This window comes from Trichoplax adhaerens, genomic scaffold (assembly GCF_000150275.1).
Source record: "Trichoplax adhaerens TRIADscaffold_4 genomic scaffold, whole genome shotgun sequence".
Classification (NCBI taxonomy): Eukaryota; Metazoa; Placozoa; class Uniplacotomia; order Trichoplacea; family Trichoplacidae; genus Trichoplax; species Trichoplax adhaerens.
Genome location: NW_002060946.1, coordinates 704,556 through 731,909, shown reverse-complemented (window position 1 = coordinate 731,909; position 27,354 = coordinate 704,556). Strand labels below are relative to the sequence as shown.

At 33.8% G+C, this 27,354-nt stretch overlaps 6 protein-coding genes across 6 annotated transcripts; 5 read left to right on the top strand and 1 right to left on the bottom strand.

The window, feature by feature from the left end:
* Positions 1-2,809: 2,809 nt before the first annotated feature.
* Positions 2,810-7,565, top strand: TRIADDRAFT_55197 (uncharacterized protein; the record flags this gene model as incomplete). The annotated part of the gene is made up of 20 exons (XM_002111764.1): positions 2,810-2,936; positions 3,125-3,226; positions 3,430-3,553; positions 3,801-3,898; positions 4,160-4,218; positions 4,305-4,385; positions 4,520-4,664; positions 4,743-4,840; positions 5,052-5,162; positions 5,237-5,287; positions 5,363-5,395; positions 5,502-5,624; positions 5,721-5,893; positions 5,983-6,070; positions 6,162-6,266; positions 6,355-6,442; positions 6,523-6,674; positions 6,756-6,898; positions 6,990-7,041; positions 7,494-7,565. The coding sequence occupies 20 exons, from the start codon at positions 2,810-2,812 to the stop codon at positions 7,563-7,565; spliced, it is 2,025 nt and encodes a 674-aa protein (XP_002111800.1).
* A 1,116-nt stretch (positions 7,566-8,681) lies between these two features.
* TRIADDRAFT_55196 (uncharacterized protein) lies at positions 8,682-10,375 on the top strand (the record flags this gene model as incomplete). Its single annotated transcript, XM_002111763.1, has 2 exons — positions 8,682-8,704; positions 9,529-10,375. 2 exons carry the CDS (start codon positions 8,682-8,684, stop codon positions 10,373-10,375), a joined length of 870 nt encoding a protein of 289 aa, XP_002111799.1.
* A 2,272-nt stretch (positions 10,376-12,647) lies between these two features.
* Positions 12,648-14,219, top strand: TRIADDRAFT_63107 (expressed hypothetical protein). Its single transcript, XM_002111762.1, has 5 exons — positions 12,648-12,680; positions 13,287-13,385; positions 13,507-13,568; positions 13,726-13,883; positions 14,008-14,219. The coding sequence occupies exons 2-5, from the start codon at positions 13,294-13,296 to the stop codon at positions 14,113-14,115; spliced, it is 420 nt and encodes a 139-aa protein (XP_002111798.1). The 5' UTR covers positions 12,648-12,680; positions 13,287-13,293; the 3' UTR covers positions 14,116-14,219.
* A 1,976-nt stretch (positions 14,220-16,195) lies between these two features.
* TRIADDRAFT_55194 (uncharacterized protein) lies at positions 16,196-17,445 on the top strand (the record flags this gene model as incomplete). The annotated part of the gene is made up of 6 exons (XM_002111761.1): positions 16,196-16,349; positions 16,635-16,673; positions 16,815-16,882; positions 17,008-17,070; positions 17,192-17,241; positions 17,319-17,445. 6 exons carry the CDS (start codon positions 16,196-16,198, stop codon positions 17,443-17,445), a joined length of 501 nt encoding a protein of 166 aa, XP_002111797.1.
* Positions 17,446-19,799: 2,354 nt separating this feature from the next.
* Positions 19,800-22,699, top strand: TRIADDRAFT_37485 (uncharacterized protein; the record flags this gene model as incomplete). The annotated part of the gene is made up of 8 exons (XM_002111760.1): positions 19,800-19,853; positions 21,238-21,324; positions 21,409-21,480; positions 21,566-21,724; positions 21,878-21,940; positions 22,030-22,148; positions 22,392-22,431; positions 22,529-22,699. 8 exons carry the CDS (start codon positions 19,800-19,802, stop codon positions 22,697-22,699), a joined length of 765 nt encoding a protein of 254 aa, XP_002111796.1.
* A 1,693-nt stretch (positions 22,700-24,392) lies between these two features.
* Positions 24,393-25,463, bottom strand: TRIADDRAFT_55192 (uncharacterized protein; the record flags this gene model as incomplete). Its single annotated transcript, XM_002111291.1, has 1 exon — positions 24,393-25,463. One exon carries the CDS (start codon positions 25,461-25,463, stop codon positions 24,393-24,395), a length of 1,071 nt encoding a protein of 356 aa, XP_002111327.1.
* Between the last annotated feature and the right edge of the window lie 1,891 nt (positions 25,464-27,354).

Sequence of the window (27,354 nt, the reverse complement as noted above, 5' to 3'; positions counted from 1 at the left end):
GACTGTTCTGCAAAGGCACATATACTCTTAAATCAAACTACTTTATGCATTTATTCCATAGAGACGTAGATTGTGACTTAAATCTGATCAACGTAAAAAGGTTATCGTTTTTTATAAAATTAAATTTTTTTCTATATTTTTAGGGAATAAATATAGCATTATCGGCATAAAGTTGAAATCATGATTAAATTAAATATCTTATGTTTTAATAGCTTAAAGTTTTCACTGTTTGTACAGTTGCTGGTTAGCAATGCTTTATTATATATGAAATACTTACATGGCTCTTAATTCTATTCAAGATATCCCTAAATTATGCAATATATGCTTACTCCACATGCTTACTATGTAGCTTCTATGTGTATTCACGATATGTAATTAGTAGTTTTAGGTATATCACAATATTTAAGAAAGTATCATTGGACTTAATTTGAAATATAAAGTTTATTAAAGCTTATGATTTGATACGTGAATATGCATTACATTTTATCATGGAGGTTTCAAGTGTAGGTGATCTTAAATTACAATCTAGCCATAATATGCCTTGAGTTCATCTATTTACACGCGATAATCAATAGAACGGCAGCAATAACTAAGATAATTTAAGCAATCATGAACAAATTTTAATAAATTATACGGTATCAATTATAATTGCTATTGCATGGAAGTGTGCAATATATCCGGAACTTTGAACACGCTATATTATCTATAGTTCAAGTAGTACACTCTCCTACTGAAGTATCACTACTCTATCATTACTCCCGGATGAATCGTCTATCTAGTTAAGATACTGATTGATTGTAATTTGAAAAAATTCATATTTTTTCTGTAGAATGCTTTATAGAATGACAGTATATTAGATGTTGTCTTAAACTATACATATATTGTATTCAAGCGATCTTTTCTTCTTCCTCAGCTAATTTTTGAAGTTCCTGTTGCTTAACAGTTTCTTGAGCCTAAATATATTATTGGATCGATAGTTTTGCAAACATTATTTAATAGGTGATAAGTGGAATGGAGGTTTATATGCAGCATTAATACTACGAAAAAGGAAATAACTGATGATAGTTGACGATCAACTATAACATAATACTTGCCTCTTTTTGCATCTTATCTAGTTTTTCAAGTGTAACCGATTTCAAAGGCATTAATTTCGGTTTGCAAAGAATCTTGTAAATACATAATGCAATGCAGTTAAATTCTTTACACATCGGACATAATAATATCTGTTTTAAAGATAAACTTACGGCTTGAGCACCTTCTTCAGCAAACAGCATACCACACTTGGGTAAAACTTCCTTAATTGTTTTTGAAGCGCCTCTAGCACTATCTCTATACTGCAAGCGTGTATTCATACTTATTAGTGTGTTATAATTTAAGCAAAACGTGATTTATGTAATTGTCACCAACTGCAGTTGTATACGTGTAATACTGCAAGTTATACTCTTCCGTTCTAATGATGTTCAAGCAGTAACTAGAAGAGTTACTAATAAATTAATCGCTTGATGTAAAGGCATCATAATTTTATACTTCTATTACGTTCACGTATGTATAAACTTATATGATACTGGTAGTTATTGTATAAATAGTCTAGACTCTCTTTGTATTTAATCGTTGGTACTCGTTCATACCTTCGTAAATAATCTTAAAAATATGTACTATACATACTCGTACATTTTATTATAATATACTATTGAAAATTGCAATGCAATAGTGCAACAACAATTGATATCACGTCTAGGTCTCTACAATACTAAGTAAGAGCATGATTGCACTAGAGGCTACTAAGAATTACTCAAAGTTCACATTAAAGTATTGATTATTAAGCACTTCTACGAAAGGTTTTATCTCTCAAGACTTAATCGACTATCCCTAGTAAAATTAATGCCGTTGTTCTAGGAATCACTTTTCGTGTATACTTAGGATGGTGGCATAATACGCTTACAGTAGTACGTTAAGAATGTTATCTTAATCTTACCTCTGGCGATAGCATCCTGAGCGAGGAATAGAATTTACTAGATTTACTAAATTATTATCAAACCGTATCAGATAAAGCCTGATTAAAGTAGGTACTCTAGTACTTTGAATTAATAACCGCTTACGTTTGCCGATGTGAATACGTCCAAGTTCGATGTTATATCAAGTTGGTATCCAAGTTACGAGTGCCTCCAGTTGAGTTGACTCAGTAGATAGCTATTCGGTACCAGCACTTTCTTTGTACTGTAGTGTGAGTCAGTATTGCATACTATAAGACTAAGTCCAGCTTGGTCCGATCCAGTCCAGTCTAGTACTTATGCAGTACAGACAGTACAGTACAGTATAACGTTTACAGTACAGTACTGTAACTGTCTGTACAGTAAGGTACTGTACAGTATGACGTCAGTACTGCTATACAGATGTACGCTACAGTGTACAGTACTGTATTTGCTTATTACAGTACAGTACTGTACTGTAGTACTGTATCTGCAGTGCTTACAGTTAGAATCCAGCCTAGTGTAAACCTTAGTCAACTTTTATCAGCACGGTACAGTAGTGTCCTATACTGTTATATCGCACTGTACTGTATCGTACAGCACCATGATCGCACTCCACTGAAGGATTGGAAGGAAAACGTCATTTCCCCCACTGGAGAAAAGATGAAGCCCAACTGTTGTGATCGATTTCTACTACGGCTTGCTTGGTTAATCTTGATATGTCACGGTAATCACTGGATTATATGCCTTAATATCTGTAGCATATAGAATTAGATCAGTTTTCAATCCATTAGTTTACGAGTTTGGTATGTACGTACACGTAGAATTGATTTCGCTCGATGGAAACGAACAATGAGAAGAAATGGAATTCAGTCATGATCACAGTACTGTATAGTAGAATTGATTACGTATTTGGTATATGGTATAAACCAAAAGTATGCTACTTAGTCATTGTAATTAATGAGGGTAAGGTAAATTTAGAGTTAAATGTAGTACTATCAATGAACAGCGGTGGCTATATTACTGCTCATCACTATTATTACAACCTTGTTGTAACCCTATTTCTACCAATTGAATCGAAAAATAGATTACTTGTATTTGACAAGAGATAAAGAAGTAGTACCGTTCTTAATCTTGACTCATTTTTTGGACAGTTGCTCACGGCCAAACAGTGAATAAACTGGTATACCGTGATATCACCTCATTTAATTATTGCGTCAGGTACACCAATAAGAATCACAGCATTGGATGCACCTGTAAGTAACAATGACACAGTACTATGCTAATTGCTTATCACTATTGTTGACGTTTAAGGTTAATATCATCATTGAACAAAATATCAATGATACGAGTAAAGTTAAAAGCTGTAGTTCTATATAGTTCAGAAATTTTAAAAGTTAAAATAGATATCTAACATGCATTGTATTATATGGATAAATTTTTTATGTACTTCCTATAGCCAAGTACTGGCGAAATGTTGGCGTCTTACACTTGGTGGAGAGTTTTTCTGATATGAATAAATTAGCTACAAGCAAGCTTGATATTGATTATGTTCCGTTAATGACTCCAAAGTTATTTAATTTGTAAGTAGTAAATAATGCATCTATTCCTCTAGTATTACAATAATCTATAATTAATTAATTCAATATGATGTGATTAACTGCATGATGGCGAACTTTACCGATAAATTGCACCAAAGCAATAAAATGATACGTTTTGAAAAATTCTTTTACGTCTAACTATAATCCTACATAATCACAGCATAAATGCATTACTTAATATCGCTTATCTACTAATCAAAACTTAATTATGTATTAAATCTCCTTACAGAGACAACGTCAATTTCTTAATGAGTAAGCGAAAGATTGCTGGAATCATTATACTAGGAGCTAATGATACTGCTTCTGATGATAAAGAAATTCCTGACGGTATTTCTACTACTATAGGCATATATTATAATCATTCCTTAATATTTTTTCAAATAGTAATCATATTTGCCTAATTTAAATGACTATCAAATTGGTGAAACTTTATAATTACATTTATATTAGCTTATTCTCCTGATAAACCATGTCCCAACGATGGCTTCGGTAAAATAATTTAGAGAAATTAAAGTAATCGTAATTATTTCATAGATATATCCAACTAATGCTTTCGAAGCCATTAATTATATTCACTTAACTATTTAGGCATGTACGTTGACAATAGCCAATATCAGAGTTGCAAAAGAATAGAGTGGAATCCTCATGTAAGCTTACTCTACAGCGTAAAGATAAATTGGTATTGCTTTCAGTTACTTTAATGCGCTTTATCGATGTATTTTGCACTAAAAAGGGAAGTGGAATGTTATACAAAAGTTTCGATTTTCCTATATTCCGTGTTTATATGGAGGATGACATTCAAAGATTAAAACAGGTTCTATATCCTATACGTATATATGAGTTACAAGCGTACTAGCCGAGATTTATTAGTAGATATAGAAACTTACGTAACATAATGCTACCGTATCCGGTATTAAACTAAAACCTCTGAACAAAATCTCATTGTAGTGCTACCTTAAGCATAATATGCCTACAAGCAAGGGAGAGCTAATTTATCCGTTGTGTGCGGTACAAATGGGAGATTTCATGTTTACTCCTTCTAATACTGAAGTTTGCATGCGTAGAAATATTGCTGGTTCATTAACATCTGGAGGTATGAATATTGTAAGAATCTGTATAGGGAAGCATTAGAATTAACGCATAATTTGGCTATTTTAATACTACGTAATAGGATTTTGTGATCCCCTTGGCGATAGTAATGTATGGTCGACACTATATCCAATGAATAACCCTCTTAAAGAAAGGGAACTCATAATTGCAGCGGCACAGGTATATCAGTCATTGATAGCCTACCCAGTACTACAGTACAGTATAGCTTAATTTACGAGATCTCTTCAATGTATACATTTACGCACAAAGTACAAAAAATGTTTCTGTAATGTATTATCATTGCTATCGGTTTAGTGTTTAATGTTATAGCAATGTTATCAAAGCAGTACTAGTCATAAATTAATGATTAAGCTAACTTTTAAACTTATAGTTGGATTCCATATCCCAGTTTTACAACTTTGCACCTGGAACTGATAATGATGCTTCAGGCTTCATAACTTTATTATCTGCAGCATATGCCTTGGGTAAAGCCAAAAATTCGGTTTGTTTAAACTTTATTTATAGTCAGCGACTATTGTTTGCTATGCTAACTACTTACTATTTTAATTTCTCTAGAATAAGCTAACGAAGCCGAAAAAGCCTATTATGTTTGCATTTTTTCAAGGAGTATGCGATCATTGACTTTATCAATGCATCTAGTGATAATTTATTACCATAACGATGAATTTATATTAAATTTAGGAAAGCTGGGACTACATTGGATCCTCAAGGATGGTATATGATATGGAGAGTGGAATGTTTCCAGGCAATTCTAAGGCAAATTAGCATTAACAGAGTGTTAACAATTCAACTTTCTAATATTTGACTTGATTCATTTTAGGATTGGCCGGCTAATATTACATTGAAAAACATTGGTCAATTTTTAGAACTTAGACAGGTAGGACTGGAAGATGAAAAATCCTTATGGGCTCACTTTGACCCATCTAGTGGTGATAAATCGAGGGTATGTATCAAAATTATTTTATTCTCTTGATTCTTTAATTTTTATCTGTGCATGATCAATCATGTATCACAAGAAATTTCGGGTCTACCGTTTTAGAATGATGCTTTTTTCGCTGCATTGGTAAAAGCGGGAACTGGTGCTGGAGTTAATATTAGTAAGGCATCCAATGATTTGCCTCTTCCACCAGCTTCAGTACAAAGGTTTCTTCGTAAAGATAGTGGACTATCTGGCCTCGTATTAACTGATCATAAAAAAAATTTTACGAATGCGTAAGATAAATTTGATAACCTTCGCTATAGATATCGTTTCATACGATTGAGAAAATATTATCGAATTGAAAGCTACTTTCGTTTTTTAGCTATTATAACAGCCATTATGATTCTTTGAACCAAGTAATGGATAAGCTATCTTCACAGGGATTGCGAGATCCAAATTCATTATCAAAGGTATGAATTCGATCCTAAATCTACTTGCTAAAAAATAAAGGTAACTACAATGTAAGAACTGTAACCGGGCTGACTCCACACTTGTTTGCAGCATCTAACCAGATTGGCAACAACTGTTGCAAGAACTCTTTATATGTTGGCTTCTGATTCTAATCCTACTCCTGACCTATCGAAAATAACAGCAGATGAAGATATGGTAAGCTCTTAGTAGTAATTACTCCGTTCAAATTGCGTTAATAATATTACCGGTACAATATTAATATTTTTCGCATGTTTTATTATAGACCTCAGAGTTGCTACACTGTTTCCTTCAGAATGCATCATGCACCCTCTTTCAGCAGGTTGTTTCGAATAGTAATGCTAAAAATTTACGTAAGTAGATCGCAAAAGATGGCTACAATCCTTAGAATGGATATAGAGCTTAACAGTTGATTTTAATTTAAATTAAATAGCATCATCAGCGTATCCTCGTATGGTGGGAGTATCTCAAAGCCCTAATCAAGTCACGAATTTAACTAACCATTTAATGATGTATTTTACTGGAAATCAGTTGGCTGATGTAACCAAGCAGAGCAATTGTAAATCTAATACGTCAGACAACTCTGTAAGTATTAAATGAACTATGTTAAAATTTAGGCTGATTAAGATACCTTGAAATCCCCCTAATGAAATTGCTTTGTACTAGGCATATAATTATTTATGGTTTCAAGGACAAGATTTTAAAAACGTGTGCTATAGGGGTACCGTTTATTATTCGCCTGCTGTATCTCCTGCATTTTTACTTAAAGACTATAAATCTAAAAATTATTCAACTTGGGCTGAAAGCAGGTATGCTTGTTGCATTCTATAAATTAGACCTGACTATAGATCGACATTTATGTTCCAAAGATGAGACTAAAATTAAATTTGATATTTTTAGGTGGCAATCTGTTGATTTAAAGATGTTTCTTGTCCCAAATCCTTCATTGCAAGTAAGATGTTTTCATGATTAGGATCTATCTTATTATTGATTTTTGTTAATCAATTTAAAAATTTTCGTTTCAGACCGGTATTTTCTTCATTGGTTTGGGAGTTCTACTGTTATCATTCGTAGTAGTGCGTCTTCTTAGTTGGAGATCGACAACCCTTTTTAACTACACACTTGAGTAAATTTGCACTATGATATAACAATAGTATCGATTAATATGCATAATCCGTTATCTTAAACTAATTATTTGGGAGTATGCATAAAGTTACGAGATCTAAACAAAAAGTAAATTCAGTGTATATATATATATATACGTATACGTGTTTGCTCGTCTGATAATTAATTTCTTTAGGGCAGAAAGCCTAGTTTTGTTCCATAATTTTATTTCACTACGAAGCATGCAGTTGTTTAAATTACTTTAAATACAGTACTTACATTATTTTATGCTGTATATAGACACATGTCAGTTCCGATTATATCAGACGTTACTATCGACTGTGTTGTACATGCCACATGTGTGGATGCTAAATTTCAGAATTTTAAATGTAAAAATATTTACGAAAGTGAATGAGTATAGGAATGTTATAGACTCTTAATTAAATATTCAATTTTTGGAAATAATAAGAAATTAAAAAGGAGTTCTCATTATACCTATTTTTGGACCTACAGTATGTACTTTTAACTATTAACCATCTCTGTAATATTTGTTCGAAAATTTTATGTGGTGGTGTTGCTATGCTGTTTAAAAGGAATAACTACGTATATCCTAGAAAGACAGCAATAACATGGCTGCATAAATCTGAGTGTGCTCTTATTAACTAGAAAGCGACCTATACAATTGAGCTTTACCCTATACAGTAGTGAGGTTTGAATATTCAGTCAGCTGTGATCTATAGATACATCGATCACAGTATAGAATGTTAATCGGGTTGGTTGCTACGGCATTTAAGAGTTAGTGCTTACTTACTTACTCAAACGTTCTACGCCGATGCGGTCTATATTTGATGTAGTACTGTGCGGTGACGACTATTACTGTATTTAGAGTAATTATTATGGCAGTATTAGCACTACGTTATTTGAGGCAGAATATAATTCTAATAAACAATTTGCTTTATTCAATACAGCAATAGACGGTAGATCCTCTAATGTGCTATCGTCGCTTAAGATAAAATCGAGAATTATAATCATTTAACACTACTATAGGGATATGCACATGTAATTAACTACTGATCACATATTAGTAAACTGCAGTAGATATGGTATAGCATCATGCTGTGATTTCCTTGAAAATGCATACTAGTTCCTGCCGTAAGTATGCAGTATGCAGGTTACGAATCCCGTCTGTTGCTATCACGTACAGTACAGTACGTATAGAATATTGAATATTGTACGGTAGTGTAGTGTATACTCTACACTGTACAGTACAACTAGCGTACAGTACGTGATATTGATTGCAGTATTGCAGCGCGGTAATATGATACGGCATAGCTTGAACTATCGCTTTCAAAGTCATTTTTACTTTCATTAGATGTCTACTGTACAGTACTCCAGGTGGTAGGAATGCTTACACAAATTGCATGTATAAGAAAGACCTCGAGATTTATGCGACATGCATGCAATTTGACAATCATATTCCATGAAAAGATGTCTGGTGATCCTCCTAAAAGGTAATATGATATAGCAGAAATTTAGCCGTAGAAGTTAGATTATACTAGATCGAATTTAGCCCGAGCCTGAAAGCTTTCGGTTTCCTAAGATGAATTTGTCATCAACTTAGCTCCTCAAGTTTTGTACCTTTTGAGCACCATGTCCGAGCTGTTTGCTGACTGATCAATGGTCATGAAGTTGCAACTATGGTCTAACGACTTTAATTCATAAATTTTAGAATTTATAGAGCATTTATCCTGATATACTCTTTTAATACTCTTAGTTAATGGTCTCGATCAAATTGTACTAATTTATGACCTGAATCAGATCGCATTGGAACTAAAGTCAATTAAAAATTGAACTCAAATGTAAAGATATTTTCAGCCGAGCGCTTGTACTGTATTACTAAGTCGTAAGCGAGCCAGTGCAAAGTCAGTGCAAAATTAACTTTTCAGTACTCAGCATTTTATATCAATGCCTTACGAAAAAGAGATTAGTGAACCCTTAATGTCCCGACGTTCATCAAGAGACATCAACAAAAGAGCCCGATACTGAATTACTCTGTAATGAACTTTGATACTATGTGAATATCTCGGCAAAGTTTAAAATAGGCTTAAGATGAAAAAATAAAATTGTGAATACATAGTCGTAATTTGTAATAACCGGAGAGAACCCGTCTGTTGCCTATGAGGAGCAATGCAAATATGGAATAATTTTGACTTTAATCGTTGATAGAATAGCCAAAATAATGATCTTTCTATTCCATTTAGCCATAATAGTGCAGTAAGTACTGTACCTACCTGACATTTTAATCTTTGCTAATTTGACAATTAACATCTTTCAGCAACTTATCACCTCTTAGAGAGGTGGTATTGGATACCGAAACTACTGGTTTAAGCGTAAGAACTGGCCACCGAATAATCGAAATTGGTTGCCTTGAATTAATCGATCATCAACCAACTAGCCGAACATTCCAATGCTATATCAATCCGAAATTTCCAGTCTCAGAAAGGGCCTTTGAGGTACATCATCTATCGAACAAATTTCTAGAAGGATTTCCTACTTTCGATGGGATAGTACAAGACTTTCGTGACTTTATTCAAGAAGATACCCTTATCATTCATAATGGCCATTTCGATATCAAATTTATCAATAACGAATTTCAAAAACTGAATATACCTGAAATATCTTTCGAACGTGTTATTGATACAATGCTGATGGCTAGAAAATTATATCCGAGACAACCAGCCTCACTTGATTCGTTATGTGATCGCTTTAATATTGATAAGTCTTCGCGATCGCTGGGGCATGGAGCACTAACTGATGTTAAACTATTACAACTGGTCTACGCCAAATTGTTAAAAGACCAAGATGCTTTAGGCTTAAATGTTATTAATCAAAGTGCTACCCAAACTTCTAAATCAATAGTAAATAAAACAGATATGAGTAAGCAGCATAGGCCCGCTCAGACTGCTAAAGTTGACACCGAAAAAGTTGCTAGCTGTACAAATGCCAAATCAATAGGTGTTACAAAATCAACTACAAACGTAAGCAAGGAAACCTATCTAAGGAAAGGAAATAGAGAAATTTTCTATCCAGTTACTAAAGGATATAAAAATGCTAAATGCAGTAATAATAAGACGGAAGTAGATATAACAAAGAAATTAAACGATTTAAAGTTAGAGCGGTAACATTTTAATCGCGCTCTGCGCGTATATAATTTTATTAACACTTTTCAGCTAAATTACTCTAGAGCTAACAAATTGAAGTGTATCTAACATATCCATCACCAGGTATACGATAGATGTTACCAGGCTTGTATATGTACCATAATACGCCATGAATTAAACGGTAACCGACTTGAAATTGCTGCAATGCAGAATTAATAAATTAAAGTACTGTAAATGCCGGATACAATGTGTGGAGAGCCTTAAAACAAGATCCACGCAATAAAGTAAATGGATACGGCACTAATTCGAATTCAGTACTGACTTGAAATAATGATTAGTCAACTGTTTCTCTACCGGATTTGTATATAACTTTGTTGAATACACCAATTAACTGTGATGCTTTATTCGTTCTCAATACATATCTAATACGACATACTTTTTGTCGTAGATTTGAATACCCTTTTTGATTTGCTCAATGAATATATTCATCGAATAATAAACACCCTTAAATATTTTGTGTATGTCATCTAATGTGAATGTACTATGGTTCAGATGTATATTGCTGTCACACACCACTAGTGACAAAGTAGTCTACACACGCCAATCCTTGCGGAGAACGCCACTTACTAACTTAAGGAGGCGAGATTAACTATATCACCAAATAATTCAGTTCCAACGACCGAATACTATGGTACAATTATAACGTCACAGATGATGTAGACGAGATAGTCAGAGATTTACTATCATTTATTACTGAAGGAATCTTGGCACCCAAGATTATAGTCTTTACAATTAAATATCAATTGAAAAACTAGTTGACTATCTAACCGACTAACGAACTAAAAAGGAATCTTCAGGCACCAGCCTTTTATAGTCTCGTCAGAAACTCCCGGTGCACATAATATAAAAGTATCCTTTTAAAGTTATAATTAGGACGAGCTTACGCATCGTAACAATTGCATTGTACGTTTAGACTGGCAACAGTATCAGGCTGCAGAAAGGCATCTATCAGTTATAAGATTTCATTAAATAACAGGAAGTCACGACCTATGCAAAGTAGATGTTTGATTCAAAAAATTAATAAGAACGCCGGTTGGACAGTATGGTATATTGTAATGTATTACACGGCACGGTTGAGACGACAACAATGATTCAGTTGAGCTCTGAGACAATTTCGTTTCTATATCATAGACTTGACGATCTCATCAAGTTATTCGTCATCTCAAGCCTATGCTTAGAAGGCAATGACGTAAAGGCAGATGCTTGGGCAACGAATAATATCGAGTGATGAAAGAATTTTGTATATATATAGGTTATATACTCGTATGTTGTGGTCAAAACCAATCTAGGAAAACCTAGGATAGTTGGCCACAACATCTATAGGTTATATACTCGTATGTTGTGGTCAAAACCAATCTAGGAAAACCTAGGATAGTTGGCCACAACATCTATAGGTTATACAGTATACTCGTATGTTGTGCTCAAAACCTATCTAGAAAATCTAGGATAGTTGGCCACAACATCGATAGGTTATACTGTATACTCTTATGTTGTGCTCAAAACCTAGGATAGTTTGCCACAACATACTGTATAAACTACATGTACAGTATACTGTACAGTAAGTACTGTACTCAGTGTACAGTACAGTATGCCTACAGTAAATGAACTGTAGATTGTACTGTACTGTAGACACTTGTACACTGTACAGTACAGTACAGTACGTAGAAATGTACTGTAGAAGTTTTCTCGTACTGTACAGTACAGTACAGTACAGTACAGTACATTGCCCGGGCCCTTACAGTACTTGGACCATGACATTTACGTAGTTAACTCCAACAAATAAGTATAGCAGATAAGGATTTGACTAGAGTAATCCTGCGAAAGCAAGCATCTGTGAGACTACAGTACATGTACTGTAGCACGTACTACTACTGTACTGTACGTAGTCCATAACTCGACATACTTAGTGAACTGTATGGTATGGCACATCGCGATATAGGAAATATAAAGACATAAATTCTTCTTTGATTAGCTGCTACGAGTGTTGTGATCAACCCTTTTTTTTACAGCACTACAGTACTGTACGGAAGGGTACAGGACCACAACCTGACTTTAACCCCCAGAGAGTCAAACATGGCCGTCAATCTAATATGGTAAATGCTATAACTTTGTCAATATTCTTTGCCGTAATGTCAATTGATTGATAATTAAGATTTGAAACGACTTTTAAAGAATATTATTTCATCCTTATTAGCACAAGTCGGCTATTTCTTATGCGTGGCAGCTCATTGTCGGTCGTCCGATTGACATCTGTAGCTCCTCGAAGGTAAAATTCAATTATTGTAATTGAGGCAAATATCCTTCAATTCATCCTTAGCTTTTGTATATATATTATGGATTGCCCTAACTATAGCTATCAGTATAGAGATGTTAATGTTATATCCTTACCTATAGCATGTTCTTTAACAATCATGTCAACAATGTGATGCCACATAATCGATAGTTACTTTTTCAACTGAAACATCACTACGAACTCAGATGACAACGGTTCGTGTGGTAATAACTGTAATCAACAAATTCCAAATTGAACGCCAGATTTACTACCTTAAAGCCAATCTATACTTCGGTTATATGTATATATTGTTTATATCAAATTTCATGTAACGTAGTACTTTTAAAATAAATCAGTTGTTGCTAACAAGCATTGGCGTTACGTAAATACGATGACTAATAATGTAGATCATTCTACCTTTTATCGATAGTACAGTACAGTAATACATACGCCTATACGCGTATGTATTTGTGCGCCTACTCCACCTAGACTATTGATCTTTTACTGTGGGACGATACTGAAAATATTTCAATAAATCTTCAAGTCCTAAAGATAGTGTAGATATAACATTTTATTCCTACTCACGACTCTTTTTATTAGGATTGCAATGTCCACGGCGACTAGTACGTCAGAAGATAACTTCTTCAAAAAGAATAAGCGTTTAAATCGCCCAATGTCGCCTCATTTAACTATTTATAAGTATGTTCCTATCATGTTGATCTCGCTATTCAAGATGATTTCTTTTAGCCTTTCTCTGTTAGAGGCACTTAGTAAACTAACTCCTAACTTACTTCTCTCTTTATATTGCTGCCATCTTTAGGCCTCAGCTTACTTCGATGATGTCAATCACCCATCGCGCAAGTGGAATGATTTTATCGGCATGTACGTGTTATTATTAGTATGCTTATCTAAAATTATAGACCTGTTGCTCCTAATACATTTCCATCTTTATTATCAATAAAACTATTAACTTTTATATCACGTTCCACAATATTACTAGTGAAAAGTAATAATCAATTGTCACTGATGATTATCTTAGATGCTGCTACTTTCGCTATATACACCATGTCGTCTAGTGGTACGTTAGCAGAACATATCGAAGTTTGGAAAACCCTTCCAGCCATAGTACCCTTTACACTTAAATGTGGCTTTATTTTTCCATTATATTATCACGCGATAAATGGAGTCCGTCACTTGGTAAGATATTAACGTGGACTTTACTTGTACATAGCTAGCTACTCTAAGATTCATTTTTCGATAAAATAGCTATATACATCCTTGATCTAATAGTTGTAATCAATCTTCAATTTATAACATTTAGATATGGGATATGGGTAAAGGATTCAATCTACCGACGCTTTATAAGACTGGCTATACCGTTATTGCCTTATCCCTCTTGTTTGGTGTAGTAGATTTAATTCTTTATTGAAACGCATTAGGTTTATACCTAATATTACTGTAGATGCTTTTTTATCGCCTGTGATATTTAATCTTATTTGACATTTAACCTCGTCGTAACATCATTATAAATTGTAATTATTGAATAAATAAAACATCATTCCAGAGATTTTTTGATTACTGGATCGAAATTTTTGGTTACAGTCATGAATCCTTACCATATCTTGTACTCCTCACCTTACAATCCCTATTCTTACATTATCTTGTATTCATTGAATTCAACAGCCATTAGAAACCACCTAGTTATATACGTATTATAAAACATAATGTCATAGTTAAGAAATTCTTTATTTTGCTTCGTGCTGGTTTGTTTTTACAAATCTGTCATCGCTTAATCTATGCTTAAATCCCGAATATGAGTATTTACAAGCTTAGAACACTTCAAGATATATTATACAGCAACACTGCCATTTTGCAGCTCATATGACAATAATGATTGTACCTTAAGTAAGTTTTGTGTTAGGTGTATCCGTAATTAAAACATTCAAATTCAGTTCTTCTCTACCTAGCACGGAACTCATAGTCAAGGGTGCTAAGGTACTTTTACACTATATAGTATCACTATTATTTACAATCCGTAGTGCTTCCGCCCAGTGCTGAAACCTTTAGATTGCTTATATACAATAATTCAGTACGTTACAGTCAGTGTGATCGTAATCCATGAGAATCAACAACGTAGAATCCATTTCTGTAACACAGCGGCTATAATTTCATATCCCGAGTCAACTGAAATTATTTTGCCTCCTTTAACTATGATATAAAGGTTGTAATAATATTTATCTCATCGACTACCTCAAATAAATATTGTACAATAGGAGATAGTGTAAATTTTTAAACTAAAGAAAATCAGCAAGTGATGCATAAAAACGTTAATACAAGCTCTTCTTTGGTTCGATGGCATAAACGGGTTCCATCCAGTGGAATACGACCATTAACAACAAACAAATTATTGAGAATAGTGACATTACTCCGAGTAGTACTGACCGACCAATGAGATATTCATCGTATAGCTGTAAATGGAAATTGAAATATTAACTTTCCATGTTCATCAATAATATTAGAAGCAGCGCTATTGTAACAAAGGTGATATTATTAAAGCTTTTAGTCGCGAGTATAGATACAGCAATAAGAAAACACCATCAGGTACTGTTACGAGTAATTTCACTTACAGTGTTATCTAGAGTCGCAGCTTCTGACTGAGATGCTCTAGGAAAGAGAATTAATATCGCCGTGACAATCGCCGCTAGGAACCCTAAACCGAAGATTCCACCCCTATACAGGAAAGAGTAAGGATTTCGTTGCTAAACGATTGTTGGTATTACAATAATTACCCCAATCTAATTTAGATAATCAAATATTCAAGATTCGTTAAGGCACCCTAACGTATTTACTGCCTCCTTGTTGTTTTAGAAATTAATTCGAAATGATAATTTGAGACGAGTTTAAATTACCGTAACCGATTAATATCGATCAAGTGCTACGACTGTTGCTATTTGTTCGGTTACTGCAGAATCCGTGCTATGTCAATGGATTACAGTTTACTGCCGCTACAGTGATTCTTCTTCAACATTTCGATGCAGTATAATTATTATAGTGATATCACTAGCTTCTATTATACTATGCCTTCATTCCCCCTATTACTACGGGTTCTTCATTATAATTTTATTAATGGTAAGAAGCTTTAATTTTGCGTATAAGTGATCAATTTATAAAAATTAACTACTTTGTTAGTTTGAAATTGGCATCATCTAACTTACGATGAATTTGTTCCTCTCGCCAATATAAAACAGCCCAATAAAGTCACTGACCAAAGTATAATAAGTATAAATAGGCCAATTCCTATTCCAAATACCAGGGCCATATCTTCTCTTTAGATTGAGATATCCTTATTTAATCATAAATCATAACGATTAAAAGATGGAATTTGTAGTCGGTGTTCAAATTATTTTGCAAATATTAGGAGTCATCATCGCGTTTGCGCCGACTACCGTTTCTGACGGTTAATAATATAGAAAATAGGCATGCGCGGACGTTACTAGGGTAACATAAATATGGCGACAATAGCGTTTGAAGGTAGCTCAAAAGATGATATTGAGCTTGCGAAGCAATTTTGGAAAGCAATCGATCCAATATCCAATGTTCAATCGTCATTAGAGCATTTGAATATTTCACAGAAATTAGAAGCAGCTCCAGAGTCAAAATTAAGTATGAATTCATCTAATATAATGTAATTGTAAACGTCACCATAAACTTGGATTTACGAATGTGCCAAATATCCATCACTTTCTCAATAATATTCCCCTTGAATTATTACTTTTATCTCTTTGTAGTCACTAAGTGGTAGCTACTATAATTATTCAGTCTTTGGAATTTTAGAGTATCATGCAGTAATTCAATGATAGATATGGTTACATAAATACGAATTGATGCATTGTTGGATGATACAATGACCATTTTAATGATTACGAATTCATCTATTTTACTTCATAGATATTACTTATGCACACAATCCTCCTCAAGAAGATAAACGTGAGTTAATTTAACAAAATAACTTTATCAGACAAGCAATCTAAATTCTAATGATTGATTCTTACAGAATTTGCCTTATTTTACTATTCTACATCCTGAATAAAGTATCATTGCATAATTTGTTTCTTTTTATATTTAAAGTTACCAACGAGCACTTAGAACGAGGAAGGAAGAAAGAAGCAGAGGAAGAGCTTAAAGCTCGTAAAGAGGTAAATAATTTACTGGTCTTGCAGATGCTAAAGTCATTGTAAATCTTTGCATTATGTCGAGTTTAACATTAATCTATTAGATTGTAATAAGGTAATATAATTATTTGCGCTGCAATATACTTTAGGTATTGAAAAGGCGCAAAAAAGCACTAGATAGACTACATAGGAAGATCGAGGAAAGGCAGCAGGTAGTTAAAATAAGTTATATACTTTAATTCTTGCTTTGAAAATATATGCCGTAATTTATATGTATTATAGCGCAAATTTTTTCCGTATCAGTAATCTGTAGTCTTTATTTTATGAGTATAGTTAGAGAAACAATCCCTTCAAAGCGTAATCGACGTAAACAGTTCCCCTATGTGAGTATTTCGTTAAATTTTTTTAATCTTTGAATGGAAAGTGATTAGTAATTGATATAATTATACCAAATTCATAGGAATAACGACGATTTGATCAAAGAATCTGATTTAAACGAAATTAACGAAACCATGAACGCTCTTCGTCATTTTGAAGAAGATCATAATTTAATTGATGAATTTAATGGAGATCTCAGTGATTATTAGGTTATACCATTTTAATCTGGACTAACTATGACAGCATGATGGTGCCCATCTTATTAACTGTTTAAGTTAAAATTTTGATGCTTGGTTACTGATTGGTTGGAACATCTTCCATGTATTTAATCTTCCTAGTTAATGTCAACTTAGTGATACTACTTGTTTATAGAGTTATATTTAATTTATTCGAAGCCATTAATTAAAACTTATCCTTAGTTTATATAACTAATGACGAGTAGCAGTGTATATCCATTTTAAAAAATTTATAAGACTTAAGTTCACTGACTTGACAAATTTTCAAAATCAGTCACGTACCTCCTATCTATTTTACTGCGTCCCTGCACTATATATTATTGCTACTCTATTTTTGGGAAGCTACTGCACGATGCAACTGTAATTCATAAATCATAGGAGCATTCTTTTTGGTATCTATTAGCAATACCAATTGAGTATATCGTCATGACTGTAATATTCTTAGTGTACAGTGTATATTGACAACCATTTTTTATTATTGCATACAGGTTTAAATTTTGTATACACAGTCTATTGCTTAGCGAAGATATTATACAATGTATTCCGAACATGTATAGGCTATCATTTCTACATTTATAGTCCATATAGCTCAATTTGATCGATCTTCATTCTATGCTCTAAACGAAGTTGCATCTTAAATAATAGTTGTTATTTGGTAACCCAGGCGGCATAGGAAGATATTTAATATACCGTACTTCATATTAAAAAAAGAATGCAAGATAATTTCATTTGCTTAAAGTAACGGTGTTCTCTAGAGCTAATGCAGTTGTAAAGTTGAAACCGATGACATCTACAGGTAGCATATCATTTACAGTATTCGGGAATTTATAATTTATTATTATTATCATTTTATGTATTATATTTATAAATAATATTACATGCAATATACGAAATATTGAACGACTATGGCATACTGGCATGTAATAAATGGAAAGATTTCAACTATTCTTTACGGGAATAACTAGCATTAACAAGGTATTACTTCTAAAACATCTCGAGTATTATATGCGCGTTTATGAGCAAAATAAAATCAGCTAGCTTCAGTACTACATATTTCGGAGAAATCTAAGTTTAGGTTGTCATGTATCTGTGCTTGTGGTGGTCGTATCTACGTAATGTAATTATAGTAAACAAACTATTCGTGGACGATTGCGTTCGCGGTCAAGAAAATGGCATAATAGCTGACTCAATGTGGTCTTGATTCTAGAATAATACGATACGCTCGACTATATGATTGGATTGAGATCAAGAGGAAACCAGCTTACATTATTTGCCTATTGGCAAAGATATTATTGGTTTCAATTTTGTCAAGCTATAAACAGTACTCGTGTATAATAAATGCACTCTGGATGGGTGATGCGAGTACAGGTATTCTGTAATAATGACTATAAGAACTACTGTTGTCATTTGCTTGCATTATTACAAAATAATGATGACTGATTCCGAAGATAGTAACCAATGAAAGCTTTAATTGACGGAGGAGGGTTTGGGGATCTACATACTACAGTGCTCGCATGTATTGTCCGTAGACCTCAACATAGAAGCTGGAGTAGTTTTCATAGTCATTATTACAAATTGCTAGCAAATTGTTGGCCAATTCCCCCCCAGCATAACGTCTGGCTGACTACACGGCATAGAACAGCAATCACAATTAAAAGAAAAATAAAGATTAACACCAGTCTGACTACATATCATAAAACAGCAATAACAATAATTATGGGATGAAATGAGAAGAAAATTAATGATTATACAGTATATAATGAGTTGATGTGGAAGACTAATCAACGTATTTCTCCTGGATTGCTTATGTCAAAGTATCGATATCAACATTTAACAATCCATCTACGCCAAGCTGTACTGTACTAATATGAGGTACATGACGGAAGACTGAAGTACTGTATACAAGTACAGTATAAAAGCATTTCGTGAAACTTGGACTTTGCACCGTATGTTGACTATGTCCAATAGCTGGATCGGATCCTGTTTGACTGGCTTTACGAGGTACTAAAGTACATACGGTAGTGTACAGTCAGTACCCGGGGCGTCAAGTACTGTACAGTTCGTGTCCTAGTACTGTACGGGTAGTGTATACTGCTCATGCTCAGCTGCCCAATCACCCACGACTAGACTCCTGTGACCGTAGCAGCGTGGTGCTGAACTGCTGATACAGTCCATTGTGCAACAGTAGTATGACTGTGCACGGTGTTGAAGTCAAACAGGTGTTAACCAGTCAACCCCTGTTAACCCCTCAGCCCGAAAAGCTGGGTGACAGCCACGGCCAACGTTCAATCTATCACTTAATACGTCCCCCCGCAACGGTTAGCAATATGGCTCTCAGAGTTCTTGTTGGTTGCAAGCGTGTCATTGATTATGCCGTTAAAGTAAGTTCAATTTGTAATTTTAATCCAATCTTTTAACCATTGAAGATATCCTTTACTGTTCTATGAGTCCAGTTGGACAAGGGTTACATTACAAAATGGGAGTTCAACAGTATGCAAGTACAATGCAGTTGCATACTGCTCAACCCTCAATGGACACAATGTTGTGCCAAATCCTTGTAGTAATAAGGTCATTTTGTTCTCTTGCGAGCTATCTAACATGCAGACTAATGGCTATAGCTAAATTCTCTTCTTTCCAACCTTACAAATGCATTCATAAAATTTAGAAAAGCTTTAGTCATAAAATATTAGTAATAGAGTAGATGCTCGATGAAGTAGTTGTACTGTATACTACAGTACTCGTATACTAGCTACTGAAAAATGGGTTAGTAAGATAGTTGACGTTTTGTACTGTACTTTAAACCTTGTTCTATGTACATCAGCTCACTGCTGATCTTAGTCTAATGGTAGCAGATAGTTTAAATGATAGAGCAGATGATCTTGTATATTCTGATTTGAAAAAATCATTTGCTAGTGGAGTTTCCATTCTTGAGTAAGTTTCTTTCGTGGCATGACTTGATAAGCCTGATAGGAAACTGGCCGTAACGTCGATGCTACGGGCGATATCAACCGTATATCGAGTTGGATTAATCATGACTACTGGAAGAAAACCAGTTTTCTTCTAATAGTCCATGAATTAATACTGAGGATTGTGGTCATCAAAACTTGTGTAAAAAATGCAGTAATAACGTATTACAAACCGTTCTGATCCTTCCATCGATAATATTTGTACTTTCATCAATGCCGCAATGTTAACGAGTATATTAATTTAGTGTTTATTTACTTGGCTATCAGTGTCTAGTCACACAATACTTTTTTACTATTCGGCATAATTTAATTCAAGGATTAATTCTTACTAAAATATAGAACTGACCGATTCGATTAGTCCATAAATGTAACGAAATATCGAAATATCTTAGCTTTTCATTAATGGAATAAAACACTAGAATCGAGTCTTTCGTTTTATAGTAACCCTTCTAAACTACAGTATTTAAGGTCGAATTGTTAAGTAGATTCGGTGAAATGAATACCATCAAGACCTGTAAAATACAAGTATTGACTGTAGTCAAATTATTCGTATTGCAACTTTCACCTAAATCCATCTTAATGTTAATAATACAGTATAAGTAGTTCAATACTTTATCTTTAAGATGATGCCTATTAATAACACAACGTGTAGCACAACTCTCCTACAATTACGAGCACTTATCTTTCCTTGCATATTTACAAACCTCTGAGTTTAATTTTTTTATACCTGTATGGAGTTACTTTCAACAATTCTTGAAACAGCATTGATCGATGTTCGTATGTATCATTTTCTTAAAAGGTGCGTGTAAAGCCTGATAAGACTGGAGTAGTAACGGATGGCGTCAAGCACAGTATGAACCCATTTGATGAAATTGCTATTGAAGAAGTTTGTACAGAAACATTTTATAATTACTAAAGTTAAAAGATTGATCTATGACTCATGTACTGTTTATTGTATTCATATCAATAGGCAGTTCGACTTAAAGAGAAAAAAGTAGCCTCAGAGGTTGTTGCAATCAGCTGTGGACCTAAGCAATGTCAGGTAGACCAAATAAGATACATACAATTTTTATCCTACAATCCATGTGATTTTTGCAACTAATATTGCATTGTCTGTAATGCTGTAGGAAACGTTGAGAACAGCTCTAGCGATGGGAGCTGATCGTGCAATTCACGTGGAAGTGCCTGAACCAGAAAGCCATACGTTGGAACCATTAGGTGTTGCTAAAATCTTTAGTAAATTAGCTAAAGATGAGGACGTAGGCTTGATCATTGTTGGCAAGCAGGTAAACGACTCGTCATCTTAATATTCTACGCGTATTGCACAAGTTTTTTAAATATAGTACCGGCCTTTCAAAATTCCGTTACTGCGTTCTATAATTTTTTGGTAACCCTCTATGTGGATTAACCTATAATTGCGATTATATGCAATTGAATAGGCCATTGATGATGATTGTAACCAAACCGGCCAGCTAACTGCAGCTTTACTGGATTGGCCTCAGGTACATAATTTACAGTATATAAAAACCGTCTTGAAAGTTTATATAGAAATGAACAGTTGTAATTAATTATGGTATTATTTTTACAATAGGCAACTTTTGCCTCAGAAATTACAGTTGATGGCGACAGTATGAAAGTCATTCGTGAAGTTGATGGTGGATTAGAAACGATAAAAGTAAACATGCCGGCTGTAGTATCCGCGGATTTGAGGTAGATCATAGCTCTTTAATGCATATCATCAATTTTAGTTGTTACAAAATTTCCTTATTGGAATACAGTATTACCCTGCAATGAAATCAACAAAATCTATACAACATACTTTAATCTACCTTATGAGTACAAAGTTGTATGCCGTAGCAAGCTACTGAGACGAAAAAGGCACGTTCCGCCATTAATAACCTATAATGATTATTTCGTTTACTAATTGTTGGTGAATTATATTTTCATGGGTAGATTAAATGAACCTCGCTATGCCACATTACCAAATATCATGGTTCGTACACTCGAATAATTAATAGCTTCTGAATGAATACGCCATGCGATAAAAATTACGTAAATTCTAATATACTCTTCTTAAATAATTTATTCAGAAAGCAAAAAAGAAAAAGATAGATGTAAAGACTCCAGCGGATTTGGGTGTAGATATCTCGCCTCGAACGGAAACATTAAGTGTGGAAGATCCCCCCGTACGTCAAGCCGGAAGTAAGGTTGAGGATGTCAGTGAACTCGTAGAAAAGTTGAAATCGCACGGATTTGTTTAGCTACCATCGAAAGAAACATATAAAGAGCTAAAGAGAATGAATATTTACTCATTTACTCATAGCTATTATCAACATGATATTATTATGACAGCTTTGATAATGTTTTTACGACATTAAATGATTTAACTTAATAGAATTTGGATAATAAATGCGAATAATTATTATTCTATAATCAAATGTGGAAATTTTTTGATACATGAAAGCTACTTATCGAGTATCACCGGACAGCATTTTTTGTTACAGTAAGCCTGCCTTTTGTATTACTTTAAGAAATACCATCCTTTCTTATACGATAACTTTACAGTAGTTGATAGTTTTAGCAGAATGCAGGCTACAAATAGTATTGTATCTAGATCTGAGATAGATAAATTGTATAAATAAGCCTGACTACAAATACACACTGATTTACTCAATTGAATAATGCCACAAGCCGGTGAGCAGTCTATGTATGGGTATTACACACAAACAGTGTCATGGCTTGATACAAACTTAATTAATGATACAAATCATAGAATAGACCAAGTAACGGTAATCAACTATTGGAATATACAGTACAACAAGAGTGGAATGAGAAACACGCTAATCTAGTTCATTAAAAAACTAAGTTATGACTATACACTGTACTTACTAAAAGGGATCTTAATGACACAATTGATCTTCTATTCGCCTATTTGCAATGTATTGTACGTATTTCATGCATATCTGCGTCAGTTGATGACGGAAGCCACGACGGACTGGTTTGATTCATTGACCAAGTAATAATGTACACCCACAGTGCAGCGCAATTTTTATTCTTTGTCTTGAGTGTAATTTTATAGTGCAGATGCTGAATGAAAAATGACTTTCTATTTCGATGTCTTTTAGCTAAAGCAACATTAGCGATAAATCGAAAAGGGAGTCTCCATACAAATTCGTTCTTGGTCATATCTGAAGTATTAGAAAAGTTTGAGAGACTTAACAGTTAGATTGGTTTATGTCAAAATAACGCATTTCCCATAATTACGTTACTATATTGACTATCACACCTTTATACATGATTAATGCTTGCTCACTCAAACTGCAAACCATCCAGATTTCTCGATATAATAAATAACGAAAAATTTTCGGCCAGCCATAACTGGATTGGGGACAATATGAAACGATTCCGCTACAGCCATCAGGTGTTGCAACGATACTCAAGTGCGATTCATGCGATAAACGACATAAATTCTCCAAATAAACCTTTAAAACTTGCTTTTCTTTCCATGACTGATTCAAAAATAAGGAATGTTACAATAAGTCGTAGAGAAATTTATTAAAAGTGCATTTTCGATCTACTGCTCTAAAGGATAATGCAATTATACAGTAATGAAATTTACATGCTGAAATACTTTAATAAATCAATTTTGTGAGATATGCAATTGCTAGCATAGACGTAGTACTTCTGTGTAGTGCACACTAACTCTCACTGTAATGCTTTACAAAAGATAATAATAGCAAATAAAATGGCTATCAATTTAAGTTTAAACACTACTATTTACAGGAGGTCTACTACTAGGATGAAGTTACAACCTCCAAGTTATTACTCCTTCACAAATTTTAGCTAATTTAAAATTCTCTTCAATAAAGGGAACGCTACATCTTCAGACTTCGGCTATAAGCTACTTCGTATAAACCATACAAGCATTGAATTATAACCACTACAGCACATGTACTAAATTATTATTGCACCTACATTTGCTTGAACATCGCAATCATCTTTCTGCGCTGTCGAAGTTTCATCGTCTTTGACGTCAACTTTTCGATCGATTTGATCAGTAGATAGTGGTTGAGCCTGTTGGATCTTGCTGTCGATGAGAGTTTTATCCTTATTTGCAATTTCTTTGTAAAATGACGATATAGCGATATTATGTCCTTGCATTGTTTGACATAAATTATTGAAATCATATTCTGCAGCGGGAGAAATTTGGTAATCATCGTCATGTCTACAATTTTTACTCTGCTGTGTGATTATAGAATCTATTTCTACTGAGCTTTTATTGCATGGTGCATTGCCAATTAGGCTACATGAAATATTCTGATCACTATTGCATAAACTACCATTAAATATCGATTGCAGATTGTCATTCTCAAATTGATGATTTTCCAATGTCTTATCATCATCCAGTGAATTCCAGGTATTATCAACATCTTCCTGCCAATAATAATAAGACAGTGGCTTGAATGTATTGTCGTAATGTTCGGTCATGGCCATAGAATGATTTTTGTTTAATTTGTATAAGTGCTTTGTAGATCTTAGTATAGAAAATTTCACTTTCAATTCTGATATACACATTCGTTTAAAGATATGACTAGTTTCCAGGCATAATTCATCAGCAAGCAATGCTATCATATTTTCTTCACTTCGAACACAACGTCGATTTTCTTCTAGCGTAGCCTCCATTATTGTATCACTGTCGTTGTACTTTGCTTTTTCCATCGATTTTGTATTCACTTTTAATACTTCATGTCTCCAGCACAAAATAGCAGAATAACTGCGTAAAAATTTTTGCATAGCTGACATGTCTCTGCCTTTCAAATGTGCCAATAACTCGAACAGAGAAATGATTGGAGTTATAAGATCTGGCCCAAATTGTTGATCATTCTGTTGCCAACGTTCTTTGCTAATGGCAATGAATTGACTAGGATACATGATATCGTCAGATGAAGCCATCAGGATATTAATTAATTCATTGCTAATGTTCACTTGTTGAGTACCGCATTGAATTTTTGATAGTCGATCCATTTTTACAGAGAAATACGACAAATAACAACACTGTATTCCTGAAAATCTTTGCGCACCCAGAGATAAATTTACATAGTTAAAACATACAGTACATCGGTTAGATCGCAATCTGTGTACAGCGATTGATTTATGGTTTTATGTTATTACAGCTGTACTGCTATATTTGTTACAAAAGAATAAGGAATTTAAATAACTTGCAGACTTCCTTTTACCTTTTACATAGAAATTAAAGTAGTGAAATTATTAAAATTAATAATCGCTAGCAGCTTAAGGATCGACATGCAACTATAACTTAAGCTAGAGGAATACGCGTATTTAAAATCCAGAAAATACTCACGAACCGTTAATGTACAGCACGTAATGAATAGCAGGACTTGACGGCTTTACAAGTAATAAAAGAAGGGCGATAATTAACCAATCATTCAGTATTTAAAAGTCAGTTAGAACTATAGAACTACAGTAATACAGATTGTAGAAATCGTCAACCAAATCTTGTCAGTTTTGCAGTGTAGTTTTTCACACAGTTGTGTTTTGTTGACAACTTTGGCCAGACAGCCCAATTATATCATGCAACTTCAATACCTGATGTAAAGTACTGTACTGTATGTGTTAAAAACTTGGTTATTTACAGGGATAGAGGTAGTGCCCTCACATTCGAATCTAATGAGAAATGAAATTAAAGGAGATACTGTCGTATTCACTGCGCAGTATTAGACAATATTATTATGCAAAAGTAATAAATAAATTAAATTGTAGAACAGTATTACAGTGTTCTATATAGTAGATAAATGTATTGCCCCTAAATGTCTTATCTAATCCATCTAGAGAAAAATTTAAAACAGATGCAGATAAATTTTTTATTTATAATTGAAAAATTAAAGTTACGCCAACTTTCAGATAAAATCTTATAATTACTATAAATCAAATCAGGGACTTTCCCATTTCTGTTGATCAAGTCTAGTAATATAGTACTGTACGTATATTGTATACTGTGTGTATACGTACAGTATAATTAAATGTGAATGCATCGTCGGCTTCAGACTTGGGCAGAGTAGCGCGCAGCTTGCATGAACTTTTTTTCCGAATTTTGACTGTACATTATACAATCGTCACGTTTACTACTGCTGATAATCGGTTTAGAACGATTTAGCAACTGTTGGTACACAAAATTTATAGTCTAATCTAAAACTAAAGATGAATACTACATACAGTATTCGAAATACGAGTATATCTTTGTATAGTAGCGGACAAGAATAATTTTTGTGCGCAGCAAAATCGGGAAAATGCGCAGGCCTGTTATGCCTGTGGTTCAGGCTGTGGAACTGCAAATGAACGGCCGTATAGAGTGGACGTATACTATATTAGCTAACTGTGCTGAACAGTACAGTAGAAGTAGCCATCGCTGACTGCAGTAAAAAGAGAGAAATAGTCATACTGGCCTAGAGAGAGTAGAGACCCTAAAAGGAGAGTATTTCAAATAAACTCTTATTTTAGATAGGCTGGGCGCTTCTGTAGAACGGCTTCCATAGTATGATATGCTTTTATTTCATATTGCGATCATGTACATTGAGTAGTAGCATGCGTCCATGGTTTAGCAAACACTATACTAAGGAATTTCACAATTATTGACGCATTAAATCTTCAAAATAAATGTTCCTAACATAGCCTAAGTTGAACTAAGTAACTTGAAAGACATTTTCATGGAAACTGATCTAGCATCACATATTTGAAAATTTGAAATACTGTTTGAGTAGTAATTAATTAAAAAGATCAATAGTATTAAGAAAAATTTAGTTACGATTACTATAAGGAGATAATGTGATATAGTATTCGCTCGCTGACTATCTTCCATAGCAGTTGATTGTGATACAAGTAACACTAATAGCTAAGT

Excerpts from the sequence above, each read along its gene's own strand:
- TRIADDRAFT_63107 (XM_002111762.1), top strand. The coding sequence starts at position 13,294 with ATGTCCACGGCGACTAGTACGTCAGAAGATAACTTCTTCAAAAAGAAT. Across the intron at positions 13,569-13,725 it reads TGGAATGATTTTATCGGCAT|ATGCTGCTACTTTCGCTATA; the intron begins GTACGTGTTATT and ends TGATTATCTTAG. Across the intron at positions 13,884-14,007 it reads TAAATGGAGTCCGTCACTTG|ATATGGGATATGGGTAAAGG; the intron begins GTAAGATATTAA and ends TATAACATTTAG.